Below are 21,799 nucleotides of genomic sequence, written 5' to 3'. Positions count from 1 at the left end.
TGTGCTTGCGAGGAGAGCACTCTACCAACTGAGCTGTCTCCCCAGCCCTCCCTCCATTTTCTTTATGCAGAACTCTTGCCTTCTGGCCCAAGAAGGCTGCTTAAACTTCAGCCATCACATCTATGCTCCAATAACCGGAAGGAAAAAAGGCAAAAAAAAAAAGAGAGAGAGAGAGAGGGGATAGCTTCAGAGGTTATACACAAACTTCTGACTAAATCCAGTTATAAACAGTATGCTCATTCTCCCCTTCTTACATAGTAATAGAGTTTTTAACTGGTTATAGAATTTATTTATTTAGATGGGGTCTTGCTCAGTTACCTAGGCTAGCCTTGAACTTGTGATCCTCCTGCCTCAGCCTCCCTAGCCGCTGGGATTACAGGCATGCGCCACCGCACCCAGCTTTGATCACAGTGTAGTCGACTGAAGACTACATTTCCCAGCTTCCATGGAAAATGGAAGATAGATGTGGTCATGTGATTAAGTTCTGGCCAATACAATGTGAGTAGAAACAACATTTACAGCTACTATTTGTGGCCTTAAAGGGAAGAAGTCTGACCTTTCTCCTACCTAGTGACTGGAACGTGGGTATGATGGCAGAAACTGGAGCAGCCATCTTATATAATGAGGCAAAGGTCTGATACTGAGAATAGTTCATCCTCAACATACGAGGGCCATATGATAGACACTTAGCATTCACTACATGAGAAATAAATATATGTTCCCAATACTTAGACCACTACGATTTGGGGTCTACCATTTTTGGGTCTTTTAGTCGCTCAACTACTCTCTTAGCTCACATACAACTCCCGAGCCTGCTCTTAGCTTACTACGCCCTCGAGGGGGCCCGAGAATGTGCTGTTCATTCCTGGTGGCCTTGGACCCGGCTGCGGGCTGCGGAAACTCTGAGCGGCAGCTGATACTGGAGAGAACCCCGGGCGCAACCGCGGAGGGAGCAGCGGCAGGATCGCAGTGTCCGCTCGCGGGAACCAGGTAACCCGCCGGCCCCTTTGCCACCCTGTCCTGGGGGGAGCCGCAGAGCCAGCCTGGGGACAGGTGTTAAAACCCCAGCTTCAGAAGTGGGGAGACTGACCAGGGTCACACACTCCTAGGAGAAGCGGGGCTCCGATGGAGGCTGCCCAGATGGAGGCTCCTCTCCTGACGGCGGGCCTCCGAGCGCTTCCTGAGCAGCATCCGCGGGAGGACTTGTCAGAGGAGGCTTGGAAATCGGGGCTCTGCGCGAGCCCGGGTCTCTGACCAGCCCTGCAGCGGCTGCCGATGCACACCGGCGGAGAGCTGCTGCTTCAAGCCAGACCTGAAGGTGGCCCGTGGGGCCCTCAGTTTCCCTCGTCCAGTCAGACTGACCCAAAGAAATTGCACCCGCGCCTCAGTTCACCTGCAGGCCCCACCCCAGAGCACAGGCTGGAACCGGCTCTGCTGCTGGATGACACCCCCTCCTCCCTACAGGCGGCCGAACAGAAAGCCCCCGCCCCCGGGCGGGAAGGAGGAGGCTCACACAGGCTGGGGATCCTCTCTCTCCGCCAGCTCCCCCAGACTCCCCAGCTCCCAGCGCACTATTGTGCAAGTTAGTTTTGGGGTGGGTGGGGTGGTCGGTCCTTTCTGGTTCTTCCCACGGGTGGGCCGGGACGATGATGGTGGGGAGGATGCTTCCCCTCTCCTTTCTGAGCTCATTGCATGCACTCTCCGGGTCATCCTCACAGCCCTGTGATGGAGGCACTGTTACTCTTGCTTTACAGTTGCAGAGATGGAGGCACAGAGAGGTTAAGCAACTTGCCCCGCATCACACAGCCAGTAAGGGGTGGAGCTGAACTCTGCCACAGACAAGGGGGCTCCAGTGTCCCTGCCTTTAGCTGCTAAGCCATTTAAATAGTAGTAAATACTATTTGTGTGTGTGTGTGGGGGGGCGGGGTTCCTGGAAATTGAAACCAGGAGTGCTTTAACACTGAGCAATATCCTCGGCCCTTTTTATTTTGTTGTGAGACAGGGTCTCACTAAGATGCTTAGGGCCTCAAACTTGTCATCCTCCTGCCTCAGCCTCCTGAGTAGCTGGGATTACAGGCGTGCACCACCGCAACCAGCTTGAGTGAGTTTATATTTAAGCACCTGATGTTCTTGCCCTTGTGAGGAGGAGTTAGGGGTTTGCAGTAGACCCCTGGCAGTGGTGGGTTGGTGTTGGAGGCTTGGGCTGTTTTCATGACTGTGTGCCTCTCCCCAGAAGTGGGCCGGCTGTGGTTCCTGGGGGAGGAATAACAAAGCCATCCCACCACCAGTCAAAACAACAACATTTGTGGCTCACCCGAGTTCCCCCTGGCTCTGACAGCACGCGGCCCTCGCTCACCCCGGCCTGGGGTCCTGCGGGCTCCTTCCCACGAGGCTCAGGTTCCTGCTCACAGCCACCTCCCCAGGAACCTTCCTGGGGTCCCCCACGCCCCCTTCGCAGGCCGACTGGACCCTCCGACCCTGGGATGGAGCCTGCTGGCTTCCTCTGTGGTGCTGGGGTGGAACGGGGCCTCGTGCCTGCTGGACCCTGGAGCCACCTCTCGGTCCTTCGCCAGAGCTCCCTGCGCCTCTTCCTCTGCGACTCCAACTCTCCCCTCTCTTCCTTCCTTTTACTTTCCCTTCCCTCTTCTCTCCTCGCCTTCCTGTCCTTCCCCTCATAACCCATCTCTTCCATTTCTTTCCCCTCTTCCCTTTCCTTGACAGTTCCTTTGAGCCCCGCTCATTCCTGTGTCTGCCTCAGCTCGGAGGTCTGTCCATCTGGCCTCTCCTCCTTTCTCTTCACCTGCCAACTGGGACCAGCTCGGGGCCTCACACCTTGATCCAGCCTTTCCTGATGCCACCAGGCTGACTGTGTCGCCCCCTCTTCTGTCTGCCCACCACTTTGTATTGAGTCGGCTCCTTCAGCTCCAGCATTTGAAGCACTCTTGACGTAGGGGCACTTGCTCAACCACTTACAGGGTATCATTGTGTGTACAGCCCGCCTCTTCCTCCGCCCGGCAGACTCGCCCGGCAGACTCCTCATTCATCTCCCGGCGATCACCTGCACATCGCCTCCTCACCTTGGTTGCCCTTCCACAGCAGGTGTCCCCTGTCTCTTCTGCCTCCTGAACATGGTGAGGATGGTCAGCACACACGCAGTAGAAGCCGGCAGAGCCCAGCCCGCCTGGCGCTCAGCACCCCCATGTACTCTGCAGGCTTCTAAACCACAAGTACTGGGAATCGGCCTCCCTGTTCCAGGGAGCTGCCTTGGGTAGTGAGAAGAGGGACTGGGGATGGTATGTCCGGCCTCCTTACCCTTTGGAGGGGACAACTCAGAGACACATTCTCCACAGGCTCCAGAGGCTGGTGCAGTGGAACCTGCCTTTAATCCCAGAGACTGGGGAGGCTGAAGAAAGAGGATGGAAGGTTTGAGGCCAGCCTCAGCAACTTAGTGAGTTTTTGTCTCAAAATAAAAAAAAAATGAAAGGGCTGGGGATGCGGCTCAGTGGCAAAGCACTTCTGGGTTCAATCTCAGCACCAAAAAGAAAAACAAACCCCAAAACGCCAAACAAACCAAATCCAGGCTCTCAGAGGCCTCCAGTGGATGGAGACCAGCTGCCAGGAAGTCACCTGCTCTTTTTCTTGGTCTGCCTTACGCTTCTTTTCCTCCCTGGCTTTGCTTCTGTGCTCCTTGGAGTCAATTCCCAAATAAATGGTGTGCTGCTAATTCCTGTTCCGACCGCTGCTTCTGGGGAATGCAGAAGAGAAGAAGAGGAATCATATAGAAGTTCCTCGGTGCAGGCACCTTAGTTCCTGGTTGATGGTCACTTAGGCATGGAGAGGTCACGTAGAGTGGACAACCGTGCCACTTTTCCTGGGACTAAGGAGGGAGGGTCCTTGGACGTGGTACTTTCCCAGGGCAGTTTCAGGGAAAGTGGGGAGAGTCGGTCCCCCCTGGTGAAGTGACTTGTCCAAGACCACACGCAGGACTGAGGGACAAAGCTGGGGTTGAGCCCAACTGGCCTGTGGCAGGGACCCTGTTCTGGACACCAGTACCCAAGTCCTGCCTGCTCCCTGCTAGGTGGCAGGGGCCATGCATTTTATGTTCTGTGCCTTTCCATTTTGCACTGAGAAGCTGCTTGCGATCAAGCTAGATGTTGAAGATAATATGGGGGAAATGAGTGAGACATACTCCTGTACGCAGGGAGCCCCTGTCTGACAGAGGAGGCTTTGCTAGATGCCATGGACTTCGAGGGCTGATGAAGGAGCTCTGTGGTGACATAGCTACTAAGTGACGAATGGGAGGATAGCATATACAGGGTGGATACGCTAGACAGAAGCATGATTCATGTCCCACGCAGGTCAGAGAGGGTGAGGAGGGGTTCCATCAAGCTACTAGGAATGGTGCTCAATTAAAAGCGTTTAGTGGAGTCTTCTTGCTTGTCTTCATGCTGCTGTCTCCAGGCAGGCATGATGGTCTGAGTCTCCACCCTCATGTCACCCAGAGCAAGGGCTGGATCAATTCCTCCCTGACTTAGTTCAGCACTTGAGCCTCTGTCCCCAGCTGGGCTGGGGGAGTGGGTGCTGGGACTCGTCAGGTCCTTGCAAGAAGCAGATGGTACCAAGGGTCACTGAGGGGAATGTACTGAGGCAGCTCTGGAGGACAGCATGGCACCCACTACCACTACCACAAGGGGGAACCCTGACCACTCTGGGGCTGAAGGGGGAAAGGAAGGAGCCATTGCTAAGACCTAGCAAAAGCCGCTTTTCTGGGAAAGGGGTCACTGGACAGACACTGCACCCAGAATACAGCCACTGCCCAAACCAGGGCCTGCAGGAAGAACACGACAGATCCATGGTCTCCTCAGTCACGGGGGGGGTCCGTTCTGAGACCTCCACTGGATGCCTGAAACCACGGGCAGGCTGAACCCTGCATCTTAGCACTGTAATACCACAACAGCCAGGCCGATAACTGAGATAACTGCTCAGTGATCAACGGGAGGGTAGCATATACTGTGCGGGATCGCTCGACAGAGGGATGATTCATGTCCCACGCAGGTCCGAGAGTGTGGCCAGGGATTTCATCAAGCTACTAGGAATGGTGCTCAACTTAAAAGTTATTATTTCTGGAAAAGGAAGCCTCAGATAAAAGGGGAAACAGCGCCCTAACTTCCTCCTCCTCTGGTTCTCCTGTCTCTCTCCCTCTCAGGCTGAATCTAACTGGAAGCCAAAGACCAGAGGAGCCTGGGTGACAGTCTGTGGGGTCAGCCCTGTCTCTCCTCTGCCCCACTCCGGGGTCTCAGGTCAGACAGTGGGTGGAGGAAGAGAGTTGCAGAGAGCAAACCAGAGAGTGGAGCTGGCTGTCTCACCACCTCTGACCTCCCTCACACCAGTAATCTGACGCTGAGAGCCTTGGCCAGTGGGTTCATTGGGAGCTGTCCTCTTCAAGACATGCCAACCCTCCCTCTCATTTTACAGGCTGTCTCCTTGCCTCCCTGAGCATTGAAAAATATGTCTCTTCCATCCCCACCTCATTTCCTGCCCCCTCGAGTCCACTGGATGGAGGTCAAAGGGCAGACAGGTCCAGGAGGACTACTTGGAGGAAGGGGTGCAGATGGGCTTCACAAGCTGCCTGAAGAAAGAGAGTTGCAGGGTAGTTCTGGGCACAGTGGTGCACACCTATAATCCCAGCAACTCAGGAGGCTGAGGCAGGAGGATGGCAAGTTTGAGGCCAGCCTCAGCCATTTAGCAAAACCCTGACTCACAATAAAAAAATAAAAAGGACTGGGGATGTAGCTCAATGGTAAAACCCCTGGGTTCAATCCCAGTACCAAAGAAAGGAAAGAAAAAAAAAGGAAGGAAATAAGAAGGAAAGAAAGAAAGAGAGAGAGAGAGAGAGAGAGAGAGAGAGAGAGAGAGAGAGAGAGAGGAGGAAGAGGAATTTGAGTCTAAGAAGAGAAAGGGAGCGGGACAAATATTTGTGATCCTTATTATATACCAGGTGCAACATGGTTGCCTTCTCATCTGCTACTCACACCCCCACACTCATCAAAACAATCCTAGGTTGGTATCAGGATTCCCATTTTGCAGATGGAGAGCCTGAGGCTCAGAGGAGTTATGCTACTTCTCAAATGTTACACAGCAAGGCAGTGATGGAGTCAGGATATTGACTCCTATTTGCCTAAGTCCAGGGAAGAATAAGTAAAGCAAAACTTGGTCTAAAAAGATGTAGGGGGTGGAGAGGTTGGAGTGTGGGCAAGGGCTGAATGGCGTCCCTACCCCACGGCCAGCGGGGGCAGGCGCTCTCTGGTGGCTGTGGGAGGGAGCTGGCTTGGTTTTGTTTTCATACTTCTGGACACTGTGGGGGTGTCCGCTTTGGTTGGATACCTGCCACCGGGCCCTGTGACCATACAGGTCCCTCACAGGTTGGAAGAAGCAAGCGCTGGGATTCAGGGCAGTGATAGAGGGGCGGGCGGGAAGGCCTGGGGGGCTGCTGGTGGCTGTCTCCTTGGCCTGAGGCACAATCTTCACTGGAGGAGCACTTTGGCCAGCAAAGGGCAAAGGAGGTTAGGAGATACAGGATCCAGCCCTGGTCTGGGGGACAGAGCAGGGAGGTCTGTGGGCCAGAGACCAGGGTGGGGCAGCACTGTGTGAGGCTCGGGGAGGATGGAGGTCAGCGGGGCCTACTTCAGGCAGTGTACTCCGGGCCAGGAGCCCAGGGCGGGGACCTGGTGGGGTTAAGGGCCTAGGGGACCTGGGGACGGAGCAGAGTCTGAGCAGAGCTGCTGTGTCTGACCTAGGGGTCTTCTGGCTTCTGCAGAGTCAAGTTCTTTTCTGGTCCAGCCCCTGCCATGAATGGAGACCCCTCCCCTGGCTGGGCCTTCAGCATTGGAGACCATGAGGCAGAGGCCCAGGGCCTGGGGACCTGTTGTCCCCAGATCCTGGTGTGTGACTGAGTGACAGAGAAAGAGGGAAGAAGACAGCAGGGAGGACCTCTTGGATCCCAACCCTAAGACAGCCCCCTGGGACTGAGGTGGGAGGGTGGGGAGCTGTCCACCCAGGGAACTGGTCCTGGGGCCGGAGACGCAGGAGTAGGTGTCTCAGATCCAGACTCTGAAGCCACCTCGACCTTCACAGGTGAGCCAGCAGGGGCAGATGCGGAGTGACTGGTCAAGACCAGGCAGGGTGTAAAGGGCATTCCCTGTCCCCAGAGGGAGCCCACAGCCTCCTGCCAGGCGTCCCACAAGGACCCAGTGGCCACCTTTGGTCCTGACATCCATCCCAGATCGCTTCTTCCCCACCGGAAAATAGTGGTGGGGAAAGCAAGAAGCTTCGCCATTGGGCGGTGGGCGAAGGGTCAGGCACCCGAGGAGCATCCACAAAACGCTAGGAAGTCCTGGCAGGGCTGCAGCCAGGGGCACGGTGCTGGCCTGGCCTGCGCGAGCCCTGGGTTCCGTCCCGGGGAAGAAGAGTGCGACCCCAGAGCAGCAGTGTGGCCCCCGCCCCGCCCGATGTCTGGTCCCCGAGCCAGCCGCCGAGTGCCTCACCCCTGTCCAGACCCCTGGTCCTGGCCGGCAGCCGGACGGGTCAGCCTGGGAGCCCCCGCAGGGCAGGTCCCGGCCGGCAGTGTGAGCGCATCGGCCCTGCTGGACCAGCCCGCCGGCCGGCCCGGGAGGGGGTCCCCGGGCCGCCACGTCAGCAGCCCGCGCAGCTCTGCCCTCGCAGCCCGGCCACCGGCCTGGCGGGCACGCGGACAGCGAGACGGCGCTCCGGGGCTGACGCACGCCATTCCCGGCTCCTTACTCACGCCGTCCTCCTGCCCTGGAGATCTTATCTCCACTCTGCAGAGCGCAAAGCAGGGAGAGGCGCTCGGACGGGGACGGGGACCTGGACGCAGGCGGTGGAACCAGAGCCCCGCGGCCCAGGCTCCGGTCAAACCGCTTCCTCCTCAGGACACCAGGGCCTGGCGGTCCTGAGTCCTGCCGTCCACTCTGTTCTTGCGCCTTCCCCAGGTCGGGGCCTCCAGCCCAGCCGGCTGTCTAAATGCCCTCCCCCCGCCCCCTCTTCCCCCCTCCTAGGGTCTCTAGGACCTCGGGAGTCCAGCGACTCTTCTCACCGAGGAGCAAACACCTGCCAGGAATAGGCCAATGAGAGGCCCTCCCTGTGCGGCAGGTTGGTTCCCTCTGGGGCAAGCACTTTAAAAACAATTATTTTTTGCAATACGAGGGATTGAACCCAAGGGGGCTCTGCCACTGAGCTATGTCCCCAGCTCTTTTGAGACAGGGTCTCACTAAGTTGCTGAGGCTGGCCTCAAACTTGAGATCCTCCTGCCTTCGTCTCTCTAAAAGCTGGGGTCACAGGCATGTGCCAGGGTGCCTGGCTGGGACAGGCACTTCTGAGCATGAGGGTGGGGTGGGCACCAGGGCAAAAGGCTTGATGGGGAGAGAGAGAGGTTAGTCGAGGGTTCCAGGTCTAAGGGGAACGAGGCCCGAGGACAGACAGGGGGACCATAATGTCAACCCTTCTCTCCGAGGGTTGGTGGAGTGTGCTCGGCACAGACTTCCAGCTTCTCCTCCTCGCCTCTGCTTGCTTCTCCCTGTAGGAGAGGGGGAGGGTCCAGAGTCACAGGTCCACGGAGGCCAAGAACCCAGCAGCTCCAGGTGACCCTCCTGCTGACTGGGTCGAGGCCTGGGGGTGTGTCTGGGGGTTGGAGACTGCGATCCTGTGTTGGCCTTCAGGTGTGTGGGGCAGGGCGGCAGGAGGAGCCCTCTGGCTGGCCCCTGGCTTCTCTGTGGCGTGGTTGAGCCACAGAGCAAGGATCCAGCAGCTGAGCTGGGACAGGCCACCTGCCGGCAGTATCAACCCTAGGAGTTATAAGCAAAGCCTTAATGAATTCAGGGGTGGCTTCTTGTGGTGTGGCCTCCAGTCTCAGATACTGTCTTTGTCCAAGTGTGTGCTTCAATTAGAATTAGTATGCGAATGACAGAAAAACCCAAATAACAGTTTAAAATAAGACTCATATTTGTCTCTCACATATATGAAGTCAGGTGGTCTTCAGTCCAGGTTTGTTATGATGGCTCTGTGATCATCAGGGATTCAGGCTCTTTCTGTTACTGCGCCATCAATCGCAAACATGGCTTCTGCTTCGTGGTACCAAATGGCTGCCAGAGCACCAGCCACCAATATAAGCATTATCAGCTAGAGGAAGGAAGTGGGGGAAGAGGGGCATGCTCCATCTCCAGAGTCACACAGGAGACTTGTCTGTTGATCCTGCTGGTGGAATTTAATCAGATAGCTGCACCTAGCCTGAAGGGAAGACTGAAAACATAGTCTTTAGTCTGGATGTTCTTATGTTGTGCTTAAAATCAGAGGTCTTGTTACTGAGGAGGAAGATCCGAGATACTGGAGTGTGACTGGCTGTCCCTGCCACAGCACACAACCCGAGTGGAGGGCTCCAGATGCTGTACGAGTCCCACAGGCCCCTCTGGGGAGCAGTGTGGCTGAGGGGAGTGGGCCTGGGGTCCCCCGACTGGGTTCTGCCTCCAGCTTCTGAACTTGAGGTCCCCCTTGGAGCTGTGGCAGGAACACGTCCCCACTGGGGTCTCAAGCAGGGAGAGGACCAGTTTGATGATCAAGGCCAGCCACGCCATCCCAAAGAGGATCCACAGGGACACTATGTTCTTGTACCACAATGGATATCTCCGGGAGGGATTCATCCCTGGGGAAAAGGCAAGGTCAGAGGCAGGGGGCTTGGGGAAGTCCGGACCATGTTCCCAAACACAGACGGGGACACCCAAGGCGTCAATGCGACAAGACCTGGGGGGTCCAAGCTGACCTGAGATCCCAGGCCTCATGTCCCCACCCGAGGGTTCAGGAAACCTCCTGGGATTGGCACCTGGGTCTGGGAGCTCACCTCCCCTTGGTCTTTCCGAGGGACTCTGTCTAGGTCCCGTCCCTGTGCTTCCCAAGGCATGTTCCCCCAGATGGGCAGCCCAGCACCTGGGACTGGTTAGAGATGCAACCACGGCCACCCTGCCCTTCTGGATCAGCAGCTCTGGGTGTGCCCTGTGACCTCCAGGGGCGTCCCGGGGCCGCTCTGGGGTGAGCATGTCTCTGTGTTTGGGTCTCCCACTTCTGGAAGGAAGCCTCTTCCTGGAGCCGGGGAGCCCGGGTCTGGATCTGCCTCAGTTCTGGCAGCTGCCCGTTCACCTGAGAAACCAGGCGGTGATCTGCCTCCTGACTTTCAGGATGAAGGCGGGTCCTGGCCCAGGCCCTGTCCACTTCCCCAGCACCCTCTGCTCTGTCCCTCTGGCCTTTCCCCGCGTCTCCATCTGTCACTCCTCAGGCCGCTGGACTTGCTGCCCCTCAGCCGGGTGCTCTTGCTGTCCGACTCCTCCTGGCCTGTGGGCTCCCCTGCTCCTTAGAGCTCAGCTCAGGTGCCCAGCCAGACAGCAGACCGTCGCCTCTGCCGCCCTCGGCCCGAGTGCCTCTGCTGGGCCTGCTGCTTCCTATCTGTGATGGTGACCTCCTGCAACGGCCCTTGGGGACCCCAGGGCTAAGGTGGCTAAGGTGCTCGGGATGGCAGAGCAGGCGGGACCTTACTGGGTTGGTGCACCGTGCCCTGGAGACCCAGCGCCTCTGCCCTGGGCGCGTAAGGGCTGAGGGGAGGGGCTTCGGGGCTGGCTGTGCGAGCTGGGTGCCTCCCGTCGTTCTGTTCCTGCATCCCCTCGCCTTCTGCTCCCTGGGCCTCCATCCTGCCTCCCTCATCAGACTGGACCACTCGAATTTGGGGACCTGCCCTCCAGTGTCCCCTGTGGCCTTCTCTGTCGTAGCTCCCCGTCATACCCCCTCCCTCCGGCACTCCGGGACAGGCTCGGGCTGGCTCCCCGAGGCCCAGCACCTCTCCTGGACCCCGCGTGGGGCTGAGGCCGCAGCCCTAGCGCTGCCTTGGCGGCAGGCAGGAGCGGGGATTGGATTAGGCTGATTGGGTTACGGGCCAGATTCCGCTGGCGGTCCCAAATGAGATCACCGTGAGCCTGCTCTCTGGCTCGCACCGCAGCTCCTGCTCCTGGCCCCAGAGGGGGGCATCTTCCCCCACTTTTATTTCATTTTTTTTTTTTTTAAGCTGAAGTTATAAAAGGAAGGAGACCTGGCAGCTGGCACGCGCTCAGCCTAGTTGCAAATGCCACCGAGGGAGGAGAGACCAAGGCCAGGGAGGAGCCGGCAGGTGGACCTGGGGCTGCTCCGGACTCCGCCTCCAGGCAGAGGGTTAGCTGTAAAGGCAAGGTCCAGTGGCTGCCCACTCAGGGACAATGACACCCAGGGGCCCAGCGGTGGACCTTAGCACTCCCAGTACAAGAAAGAGGTTGACCCCACCCCTGGAGGACCAGGAGAGCTGAGATTTGGGGAAGAGGAATGGAAGATTTCAGAACACGCGTGGTGTGAGGTGGCCTGGTTCGGGGGTCTAACCCAGATCTGCACTGGCTTGCCTGCTCTAAGGCCTTGTCTCTCTGCCCTTCTCGGGCTTCTGTTTCTCAGGCACGCCAGGAAGATCTGCAGAGGAAGCGCAGAGGGGCCCCCGTGGCCGATTGCCCCAGGCACCGAGGCGCTGTAGAGCGAGCCAGAGTCCTAGCCATAGCAAGTCTCTGGAGATATGGAAGGGGCAGCTCCTCTTTGTCCCCTGCCCCATGTTTCGTGGTGGCTGGATGCAGGAGGAAGAGAAGAGAGTGGACAGGAAGAGTGGACCCACAAGGTGGGCCCTTGCTGGCTTAGTTGTGGATTCGGGGACTTTATCCTAAGATGATGGGAAAATATCGATGGTTTTTAGAGGAGTTGGGCAGGTGACATGATGTCAAAAGAGCCAGGCAGACAAGGATCAAGGCTGTCCGACTCCATGGACACCCTTCTTAGTGTGTTCCATGGGAACGGCGGCCCTTTGGGCTGTGCAGTGCCCAACCTGTGTAGTGACACCCAACAGTCCTGCTTGGCTAACGGAATGGCAGGCAGTGGAGACAGAAGGAAGACAGATGGGAGAATCTGCAAGGGTGCCTTGTGGCCTTTGAGCCGCTGGGCTCAGCTCTCCTCACATACATCTTCCTACTCTGAGGGTGGAGGGGACATGAGCCAGCCGGAAGAGACCTTCCCGGGGTTTCTTTCCAGTGTCACAGCCCTGCTGCCAGGATCGGGGAGACCACACAGGGCAGCATGAGGCCCCAACACTGGGCCCCTCTTCCTGGGGAAGGAAAAGATTAGGGAAGGGGATCTTGCACCAGAGGCCAGAAGGCCCTGATGGGGTCTTGGCGGCCTCCTGGCCCAGCCCCTCACTTTATAGTCTGGGACGCTGAGGCCCAGAGAGGGCATGGGAGGCCGTCTGGACAAAGCCCAAGCGCTGGAGTCAAACAGACCAGAGCTCGTGTCTCGCTGTGGAACCTCAGGCCCAGTGTGGACTCTCTGAGCTCCCTCCTCAGTAGATCGGGGGTGCTGGCTGCCAGGGGTGCCTGGGAAAACCTCCCTCAGTGTTCCAGGCGGGTCTGTCATCCTCCCTCCAGGGCCAGGGGTCTGAGGAGGTACCAGTGGCCCCTGCTCAGCGGGAACCTTCCCCCGGGAAGCTCTTCTCCCCCATGGAGGGCTGGCCGCCTGGGGAGCAGGGAAGGGGCGCTGAGGCTCTCTGCTGCAATGTCCCTCCGCTGCCACCTGCTGGGCACCTGCTTCTGCTTTACTTGGCAAGGCCAGAGCTCCCTGCGCTGTCTTGCCCACGGCCTGGCCTGGGCCCTCTGGACCGTGAGGCCCTCCGTCCTGGCTCTCAGTGGCTGCTGATTGTTTTCCAGGGGCCGGGGAGGCTGGGGTTTGGGGAGCCTCCTGAACTTGATTCCCAAGGGAGTTCCCCAGGGCACTGGGGTGGGCGAGGTGGCCTGCAGGGAGGGGGTCAGGCTGCGCCGCTGTGGCGGGTTCTCAGGACAGCAGAGGCCTGTGTACTTGGAGGACCGTTCTGTGCTGGGAAGACGGGCAGGGGGCACCTCAGCCCTGCCCACCACAGGCTGCTGAGCTGGTCTGGGACTGGGTCCGTGGACTTCGTGCCTCCAAGCCATCCCCCAGTGGGTGGGCAGACACCAGCTACGGGGCAGAGCCCCCCGCCCGCCAGGGGTCTCACCGATCACGTAGTCGCCGAAGCCCACGGTGCTCAGGGTGATGAAGGCGAAGTAGAAGCCCTCCAGGTAGCTCCAGCCCTCCACGTGGGAGAAGAGCAGCGGGGGCAGCAGCAGGAAGAGCAGCAGGCCCGAGAGGAGCGCGCCCGAGCCCGCCAGCCACCGAGCCTGGGCCGGGTCCTGGGTGCACACAGCGCCTGCCCTGTGGCCTCTGCCCGGGGCTCGGGGCCTCTGCGCGCAGACGCCTGGGGTGCCGAGCTGCTCCCTGACTCAGAGGGGGCACCCCGGAGCCCCCATCCCGGGCTGTGTTCTTCAGGTTTCCAGCCAGGGAACCTTCCAGGCTGCATGTCCTCCCGTCTGCTAGGCCCCACCCCGTCCCTGACCCGCTACTACCAAGTACCCGATTCTGGTCAGTGGCCCCCAGTCCCACATCCCCACCGGTCAGCTCTGCCCACCCACCAGGCGCCCTGACTCCCACCACGGCTCTTCATTCCCGAAGGGACCCATCCCCCAACTCCACAGTCCTCACCTGCCAGGTGCCCCCCAGCCTGTGGGCACAGTGGTGTACCCCCCGCTGCATGAGGTGGCCCAGGCGATTGAGCACCACGAGGTTCAGCGGGATCCCCACCAGGGCGAAGAAGATGCAGAAGAGCCGGGCGGCCATGGTCTGGGGACTCAGGTTGCCATAGCCTGAGGAGGGAAGGCTGCTTCAGGAGGCTCTCCAGCCTGCCCTGCCCAGTCACAGGGGAGCCCCGGGCCCTCGCTCCATGCCCCTGCAGACTGGGCAGCTGGAACTTATCAAGGGGCTCTCTGCACCTGTCTCCTCCGTGCATCCCACAACCCCCTTCCAAGGGGAAATCGGGTCCCACTGACAGGAGGCCCCAGGAACCTGAGCAGGTGTGGAGGCCACACCCGCCCATTTGGGAGTTTCTCTCTCCAGTCTTCATTTCCCACCTCTTGGGTGGACAGAGGACGCAGGAGAGGGGCAGGGGAGAAGGCACAGCTTCTGGCTGCTGCCCCTTGGGGATCCTCTGCACCCCTCAAGCTGAGGCTGAGCATGTCCAGGCTGCATTTCCCTGTGGCCAGGCATGGTGGGCCTCCTTTGGCTGGCCACCGCGCTCCAGGCTCTCTGTCACCTCCCTGAGATAGTCTCAGGGCAGCCTGCAGTCCGCGGCTCTGATCACGTGAGCATTCCCCCTTCCCTCTCTCTCCACGGGCGTCAGACCTGCGGCCTGAGGGTCTGGCTGCTCTCCCTCCTCCGCCGCCCTCCTCTCTGCTGCACACCACACTCCGTCCTGACATCCGATTCCCAGAGGGGCTGCTCCAACACACCTGGGCTCCCTCCCGAGCCCTGGGACTGAGGGGCAGACCGTGGACCATGAGCTGACCCAGAGGAGGTGGAAGTTGGGACCTCGGGTCTTGGAGATGAGGGGAGGGGGAGGCCAGGCTCCCCAGCACTCTGCGAGGCTTGGAGGACAGCCGTGTGTGAGTGTGACTGGCTTTCAAGCCTGTCTCCCCACGTGCTATGCACGGCCCCTCAAAAGCACAGGTGGGGTCAGAGTTACCTTCCTGATCTTAGTGACTGGTGCTGACCGATGCTGAGTAAGTGTCGCCATGGCCAGAGGCGAATGAACCGCAAGTAGAATGGATGCATGGAGGGATGTCCCCTCTGCCCCACATCCCTGCCTGACATTCCCGCGTCCCCAGATGGGGTCCCCACAGCCACCCACCCCACTCCTGTACTGCATTAACATTATTTTTCTGGCTCTGTGGATTGAATCCAGGGCGCTCTACCGCTGAGCTATGTCCCAGTCCTTTCTATTACTATTTTTAAAAAAAAATTTAAGAGAAGGTCTGGCCAGGTTGCCCAAGCCGTCCTTGAACTTGCAACCCCCTGTCTCAGCTTCCCGAGTCCCTGCACTGTTTGACCTGCTGGTCCCTGAGGGGGACTGGGAGGCCAAAACGCGAGCTAGCCCCAGCGAGGCTCTGGAGGCGGATCGGCTGCCTGGCTTTGGGTCCCGGCTCTGCCCGTGTGGGAGGTGGGATCTTGGGCGAGAGGCTTGACCTTCCTGACTTGTGTCCTGTCTGCAAGATGGGGTGTCGACACCCGCCCGCAGTGGTGGGACAGGACGATGGTGAGCTGTGCAGGGGGACGTGAGCCCCTGGGCGCCAGGTGTACCCGCGGTGCCCCCAGCGGTGCCGTGGAAGTGACCGCGGAGGAGTGCGGGGTGAGCGCCCCGCCCGGGACCGACTCCTGGGCCCAGGTCTTGGGAGGCCGCCTGTGCCCCGCCCTGCACCCCTCTTGGCCCTTTGAGGGTCCCTGTCATAAGGTGGAGTTCCTTCTGCCAGCCTCCTGGAGAGGTCAGCCTCTGGTGCCCAGCCCTTGCCTGCCGCCTCCTGGGGCCGTCCCTGCCAGGGTTCTTTTCTCTCAGTTCTCAGCAGCGCACGGTGCCACCTCCATTCCAGGTCTGCGGCTTTCCAAGGCCGACAGTCAATGGATCCTTCTCCTCCCCATCACTCTCCGTCATCTCTCAGGTCACAGAGGTCAGTGGGTGTCAAGGAAGCCCTCGCGTGCTCAGTGTGGACACTGGGTGACTGACTGTGGCCCCCAGAGAGCCACCTCTACATCAGGTCACCTCCCACCTGTCACCTCTTTCCCCTGCGAGCGCCTTGGGAGGCTCCTCTACACTCCCTCTGCACTTAGCCTCACTTCCAACCCTCTCCAGCCACCTGGACCTCCTCACTGTCCCCCAAACACCCTGGCCACACTCTACCTCAGGGCCTTGGCACTTGCTGACAGACGGCTTTTCCTCGGATACCTGCGTAACTTGCTTCCTCCTTTTGTTCATGTCTCCGCATCAATATTACTGTGTGGGTGAGTCCTTCCATGGCCACCCCATCTACAATGGCCCCAGTCATTGTAAGACCCCAAGTTTTAGAGCTTGGGGAGGACAGCCCCTTTTCTCAGGGGCAGCCCGCAGTTCCTCTCAGAATGGCATTTCCCCCTCACAGTGTCCCACGCCTCCTGTCTCTTCCTCCAGGTGTGTGAGTGTTCAGGGCCATGGGACCCAAGTGTTCTCCTTGTTCAGAATGCCCGCCCTATCCTGTGAACTCTGAGGACAGAAGACACTGGAAGGAGCCCCCCACCCCACCCCGGGTTTAACACTCCAGCTCCGCTGCTTATGACCTTGGGGAAATCCTACAACTTCTCTGTGCCTCAGTTTCCTCATCTGTGACTGAAAATAATCCCTGTCCTTGGAGGCTGCTCCATGGACAGAATGAGCTCTCGAATGTCCGAGGGTCTGGCCCTTGCACGGGAGGACCTCGGGTGTGTGCTGTGGGGGGCTCCCTCCTCCACCCCTCACCCTCCAAAAGGGTGGGCGCCTGGGAGAAGAGCTGAGAGGGAGGAAGGAAGGAGTGTTCTGGACTAGGAACGGCCTAGCAGGAAGACGGAGTGGAGCTCCGAATCTGGTAGGCCAAGTTCCTGGGCCTAGGGCAGAGGGTGTGGGGTTCAGAGACAAGGGCTCCCACACACCTGGCTCTCGGGGACCGTGCTTCCAAGTTCCCTGCTCCTCCAGAACTCAGGACATGGATTCCTTATCGGGCTGCATTTGTTGAGTGCCCCCACGCTTGTAGGAGGCCCTGGGAATACAAGCTGGGTGCACACCATCCTCACTGTCCTTCAGGGGCTCAGGGTCCGTGGAGTCTGAGGGCCTCTGCAGCACGCTCATCTGAAGGATTGCCCGAGTTCCCCAGTAGCCCGATACCCCTGTCCAAGAAGTACTGGCTTATGCAAAGCTAGATGGAGAGTCCTCTGGGTGGTCTCGCCTTGCCCCCTCTAGGGAGGACAGACTGGGATACTGGTCTTGGAGAGAGATTCCTGGTCAACCTAGAGCCCGGCTGAGAGCCCAGGTCGCTGGTGGTGTCAGCCTGCCACCTAGTGGTAAGTCCGGGATCATGCAGGGGCTGGGGCTGGCCCCAAGGGCAGAGGGCAGGAGGCAACAGAACTGCATTATTTCCTGGGTTTCTGAGTGGCGAGGACCTAGGGCTTCTCTTCTTCACACTGTGGCCCCCTGGGACAAGTTCCACCTCACTGATTCTGCAGGCAGGGCTGACCCAGGTGGAGGAAAGGGGCTGGGGAGGGTGGCGATGGGGACCAGGCCTGGGAATGGCATGCTCCTCTCTGGAGGTGGCCGTGGCAGGGCTCAGAACAGGGGCCTCAAGTCTCTTCCACTGCCCCTTCCTTCTTCCCAACTTTCCTTCACCTCTGCACCCCACCCCTGGGGCTCAGTGTTGGGTGGGCCAGCTGGGGACGCAGGGACCCTTCTGGTGCCTAGAGGCATCTCTCCTGCACCATCAGGAGATGCTCTGACCTCTGGAAGGCTGCGAGGGAAAAGGTCCCCTAGGAACATGTTTCTCAGACTGGAACATCCCACCCAGTCCCCTGGGACCTGGATAAAATGCAGAAACGAGTCAGTGGGTCGCAGAGAGGCTCAGGGTTCTCCTGCTCCCAGGCAGGGCCGCGCTACAGAGCCGCTGCACTTGGCGGGGTGAATCGTTACTGGCCCTTCCAAAGGCAACTGGCCCCTCTGCCCACAGGGAAAGGCCGCCCTCCCCAGTCCAGCCACCCGGCCCCAGGCTGCCCTTACCAATGGTGGTGACGGTGGACACAGAAAAGAAGAAGGAGCCCATGAGCTCCCAGCGTCCCATGCTGGTGGTGTTGCTCAGGAGGTGGGCCCCGTCTTTGTACAACTGGATGATGTCCTGGGGGAGAGGCTGCAGTGACCAACAGGCTCTGCGGGGTGACCGGCCCTGTACCCCAATGCATGCATGTCTCTGAGGCACAGTCCTCGCCACCACTCTTCCATCCCAGCCTGGCCGGGCAAGGAGCCTCCATCCCTCCAGTGGACCCGGGGCTCCCGGAGGCAGGGGTCATGGCGATGGCTGCTTCGTTCCCTCTGCCCCAGAGCCCAGGTCGGGGCAGGGTGTGCTTGGTGGACAATTCATCTACTCCCCTGCTCACCCACTTCCTGCAGGAAGCACGAGGCCAGGCACAACACGAGGTGCTTTCAGGGGACTAGAGGATGAAAGAGGCAGGACCTTAGCCCTTGCTGGGACAGAGATGTACTTAATTAACTCTGATGTGGTACAATCAGTGGTGGCTTGGGCATTAAGGAAGCAGTGCTGCGTGACTCTGGGCAAATTACCAAACTTCTCTAAGCCTCAGTTTCCTTGTTTGTAAAATGGAAATACTAATAGTACCTACTTCATAGCTGTGGGGATTAAATGAAATCTCTCTCTCTCTCTCTCTCTCTCTCTCTCTCCCCCTCTCTCTCTCTCTCTATCTCTCTCAGTACAGGGAATTGAACCCAGGGGTGCTTTACACCGAGCTACATCCTCAGTCCTTTTTTAAAATACAGGGTCTAGGGTCTTGCTAAGTTGCCAAGGCTGGCCTCAAACTTGCGATCCTCTGGCCTCAGCCTCCCTAGTTGCTGGAATTATAGGCATGCACCACCTTGCCCGGCTTAAAGGAGGTCCCATATGTGAAGACCTGGAACAGTACCTGTTGTGGTTGCTATTATCACACTATTAAGAATATTTTGCTGCAGGAAAACAGAGAAGAAAGGTGTTCATTCTGCTGAAGACAGGGACAGAAGGTTTCAAGGAGGAAGCCTTGAGGGTCCTTGAGGATCAGTAGGATTGCTCCGGGTGGAAGGATATTTAGTGAGATGGGTCAGGAGGAGCAGAGGCTGGGAGGCGAGACTCTATCTGAGGTCTAGAACGGGGAGCTGAGAGTTGGTTGGGGGCCCCATGTGGTTGGCTCTGTCATGCCAGGGATGGAGTGACGGCTTCATCCGAGGTCACAGAGCGGAGGGCAGGCAGGATCAGGTTGGTGTGCTGTGGCAGCTGGCACCATTGAAGGGGCTGGCAGGGATTGGCGTGATGGAGAGGGCCGTGAGCACATCCTGGCACAGTGTGGTCCAGGAGGAACAGAGAGGAAAAATTTGGAAGGCTGGGTTCCTGGCTCCATTTGATAGGGGCAGGATCGGCAGCCTCCCAGAGGCCTGAGGGTATGGGGACGTGGGTCAGTGATAGAGATTTGGACCAGGTTGGAAGAGCATGGTCTGGGAGGAGATCTGCTTGCTCTTGGCCTTGAAGGATTTGAGAAGTGGCAGGGACACGTCTGGTGCTCAGAGGCAGTGTCTGGAGACCACATCCTTATTCCTGAGCATGGCTGGAGCCGCCGGAAGGTCTGAAGCAGGGGTGAGCTGAGAGCGGAGCAGGAGGGCATTGGAGGGGGCTGCCTGGAGGTGAGAGCCAGGCTGGGGACATTTGAGGGTCCACACTGAACCATCACCTGCGATGGTACACAGCCCTCCTCGTGACTTATAGCCTCACATTCATATTTAACTGCTCCGAGCCTCAGTTTCTTCATCTCTAAAATAGGTGTGATAGGAACAGTACCTACTCACAAGGGGGGTGAGAACCAACAATTAATAGGGGCAGAGCACTGGGAAGGGTGTTTGGCACCGCAAGGGCTGCCCAGAGCATTTACTGCCAGCACCATCACCATCACTGTCACCCACCCAAGCAGCGTGTAGTCGAAGGTCACCACCTTTGCGAGGGGAAAGTCAGATGGCACCAGTATAGGGATCAGTAGATGGCCATGTTTGCTGAAGTTTGAAGATGGTGGCGTTGGGAGACAGAGGCACCACTTCAGGTCCTAGCTGACCATCCTTGCCCTGCCCAGCTCCAGATCCTACAGAACTGGCCCAGTCCAAGGGTTCAGAACTCCATCTCCACTCAGTGCTTGCTTCCCCCACCCCGCAACACCCACAGTTTCCTGCTACCTTCTAGGGTCTGACTCTGGCTGGAGACTCTGGAGTGCAAGACCTGCCCTCCTTGGCAGAGGAACCACAGGGACTTCAGACTGCAGATTCTGGGTGGGGGCACTGCTCTCTAGGCCCAGGCCTTGGACTCTGGGCTCTGAAGGATGGGGTGTGGGGACCAAGCCAGGGCTCAGGAAGTTAATGCAGCCACCAAATGAGCAGCTGCCAGCCTAGTGTCCCAGAAGAGATTTCCATGTGTCTGGGATGCTCTTAGGGGAAGAATCATCCCCTGCCTCCCTGGCCTCACTGGGTCTCCATCCTCTGGCCTCTGTTCCTTAGAGACCTCTGCTTCCTTCCCCCACGACTTCCACTTTGGCCCTTCCGGGCATCTGCGGCTCCGAATGCAGTGAACTAGGCTCTGCATCCACCCTTCTTCTCCACTTCCAGCCCTTCCCTCTGTTGCCCCTGCCCTAGACAAGTGCACCTTGGCCTCATTCCACCCACCAGCTGGGCCAAGCTCGCCCTGCGCCCCTTTCCCCCAAGTTCTGAGGATGGTGAGTGCCCTTGGTCCTGCTCATTCTTAGATCCAGGCCACAGCCCCTAAAATCCTCATCCCCAATTCTCATTTTTGCACCCAGGTTCTCTCTTTGGAAGAGGCTAGATGTGTCCTTTCATTCTTCACCTAAGGTAGGACTCGGACACAGTGACCTGCCAAGACCAAACATTTCCCATCTCCAGACTGCATCTGGACGGCCCTGTTGGCTTGTGACCCAGGGAATCGCCCTCTGTAGTCCTCATTCCCATCCAAATTCGGTCGTCTGTGCAGCGGTTGTGCCTTCCCCACAGGTCAGTCATGCTCTCTCACCCCCTAAAGGAGGCCTCGGAGCACCGTGCTGGCGGTCCTTTAGCCAGACCCCTGACCCTGTCCCGGGCGGTCCAGCCCACCCCCCTGCCCCCACGCACCGATGGCCGGCAAGCCCCATCCATCAGCTTCCCCAATCTTTGGGATAAACGCTCCCGGGTTTCCTGTAGGGGCCAGAGCGGACTCTCCCATCCTGGGCCGGCGCACCCCTCGCTCCCCGTCCCTCCCTCCCTGCCGCGCTTGGGCCGACCCCGCTCGCCCCTGACCCGGATCAGCAGGTCCAGCGCGGGGCCATCCAGACACGTGAAGTTCTGCAACAGTTCCCACTTGTCGCGCTGGAAGCTGCGGCTGGACTCTTCAGCCGCGCGGCCCTCCAGCTCCCAGAACACGCAGGTGCCCAGCCCCAGGTAAGCCAGGTAGGCGAACAGCAGAAGCACGGTGCCTGGCACTGCGCAGCCCCGAACCCCGCCGTCGTGCGCCGCGGGAGCTCGCGACGGGTGCATGGCGGGAGAGGACAGGAGCCGAGCTGTGGACAGGATCTGAGGTGGAAAGGAAGGGCCAGGAGGCTGGCTGGCCCCTTCTCTAAGCAAACAGCTGCCAGTGGCCAGTTTCCCCTTGGGAAGAGGCGTGCTGGGGGCGGGGCCCTGCCCCATCCCACCCCGCCAGGATCCACTCCCAGGGACAAAAAGAGGTTGCGTGTCCCAGGTATCTGGCTCCACTTCAAAAATCTGTGGAGTGCCCACTCCTGGGTCTTGGTCAGGGAGAAAGAGAGTGCTGCTGGGCGACCACAGGCACTGGGAGGGAAGGGGTCAAGAGCCCCCAGCATTTCCTGCCGCAAATGGTGGGAGGGACTACCGGAAACCACTGGAGGGGAAGAGAAAGCAGAAGCCACATTTATTGTCTTGGGGCTCCTGCTCAAGGTCCTGGGACCCTGGACCATCCTCAAGCATTTGGTGCCTATCAGC

At 59.0% G+C, this 21,799-nt stretch overlaps 1 protein-coding gene across 2 annotated transcripts; it reads right to left on the bottom strand.

Annotated features, from left to right (window-relative positions):
• Positions 1–9,000: 9,000 nt before the first annotated feature.
• Positions 9,001–21,580, bottom strand: Kcnk17 (potassium two pore domain channel subfamily K member 17). 2 transcript variants are annotated; one of them, XM_047558862.1, is made up of 5 exons: positions 21,101–21,580; positions 17,792–17,906; positions 13,672–13,832; positions 13,148–13,373; positions 9,001–9,715 (listed from the first exon to the last, which is right to left on the bottom strand). In XM_047558862.1, exons 1-5 carry the CDS (start codon positions 21,485–21,487, stop codon positions 9,375–9,377), a joined length of 1,230 nt encoding a protein of 409 aa, XP_047414818.1. In that variant the 5' UTR covers positions 21,488–21,580; the 3' UTR covers positions 9,001–9,374. The 2 variants fall into 2 exon arrangements, with proteins under 2 accessions (XP_047414818.1, XP_047414819.1); XM_047558863.1 differs by having other exon boundaries at positions 13,148–13,322.
• Between the last annotated feature and the right edge of the window lie 219 nt (positions 21,581–21,799).

Source organism: Sciurus carolinensis, chromosome 7 (genome assembly GCF_902686445.1).
Source record: "Sciurus carolinensis chromosome 7, mSciCar1.2, whole genome shotgun sequence".
NCBI classification, from domain to species: Eukaryota; Metazoa; Chordata; class Mammalia; order Rodentia; family Sciuridae; genus Sciurus; species Sciurus carolinensis.
Note: the sequence above shows the minus strand (reverse complement) of the source record. Positions and strands in the feature narration are given on the sequence as shown.

What these genes read in the sequence shown, in the direction of transcription:
- Kcnk17 (XM_047558862.1), bottom strand. Translation starts at nt 21,487, where the DNA reads ATGGGGCAGGGCCCCGCCCCCAGCACGCCTCTTCCCAAGGGGAAACTG. An exon ending in CGCTGGACCTGCTGATCCGG is followed by an intron (nt 17,907 to 21,100) that starts GTCAGGGGCGAG and finishes CCTCTCCCCCAG; the next exon opens with GACATCATCCAGTTGTACAA. An exon ending in GTCCACCGTCACCACCATTG is followed by an intron (nt 13,833 to 17,791) that starts GTAAGGGCAGCC and finishes TTCCCTCCTCAG; the next exon opens with GCTATGGCAACCTGAGTCCC.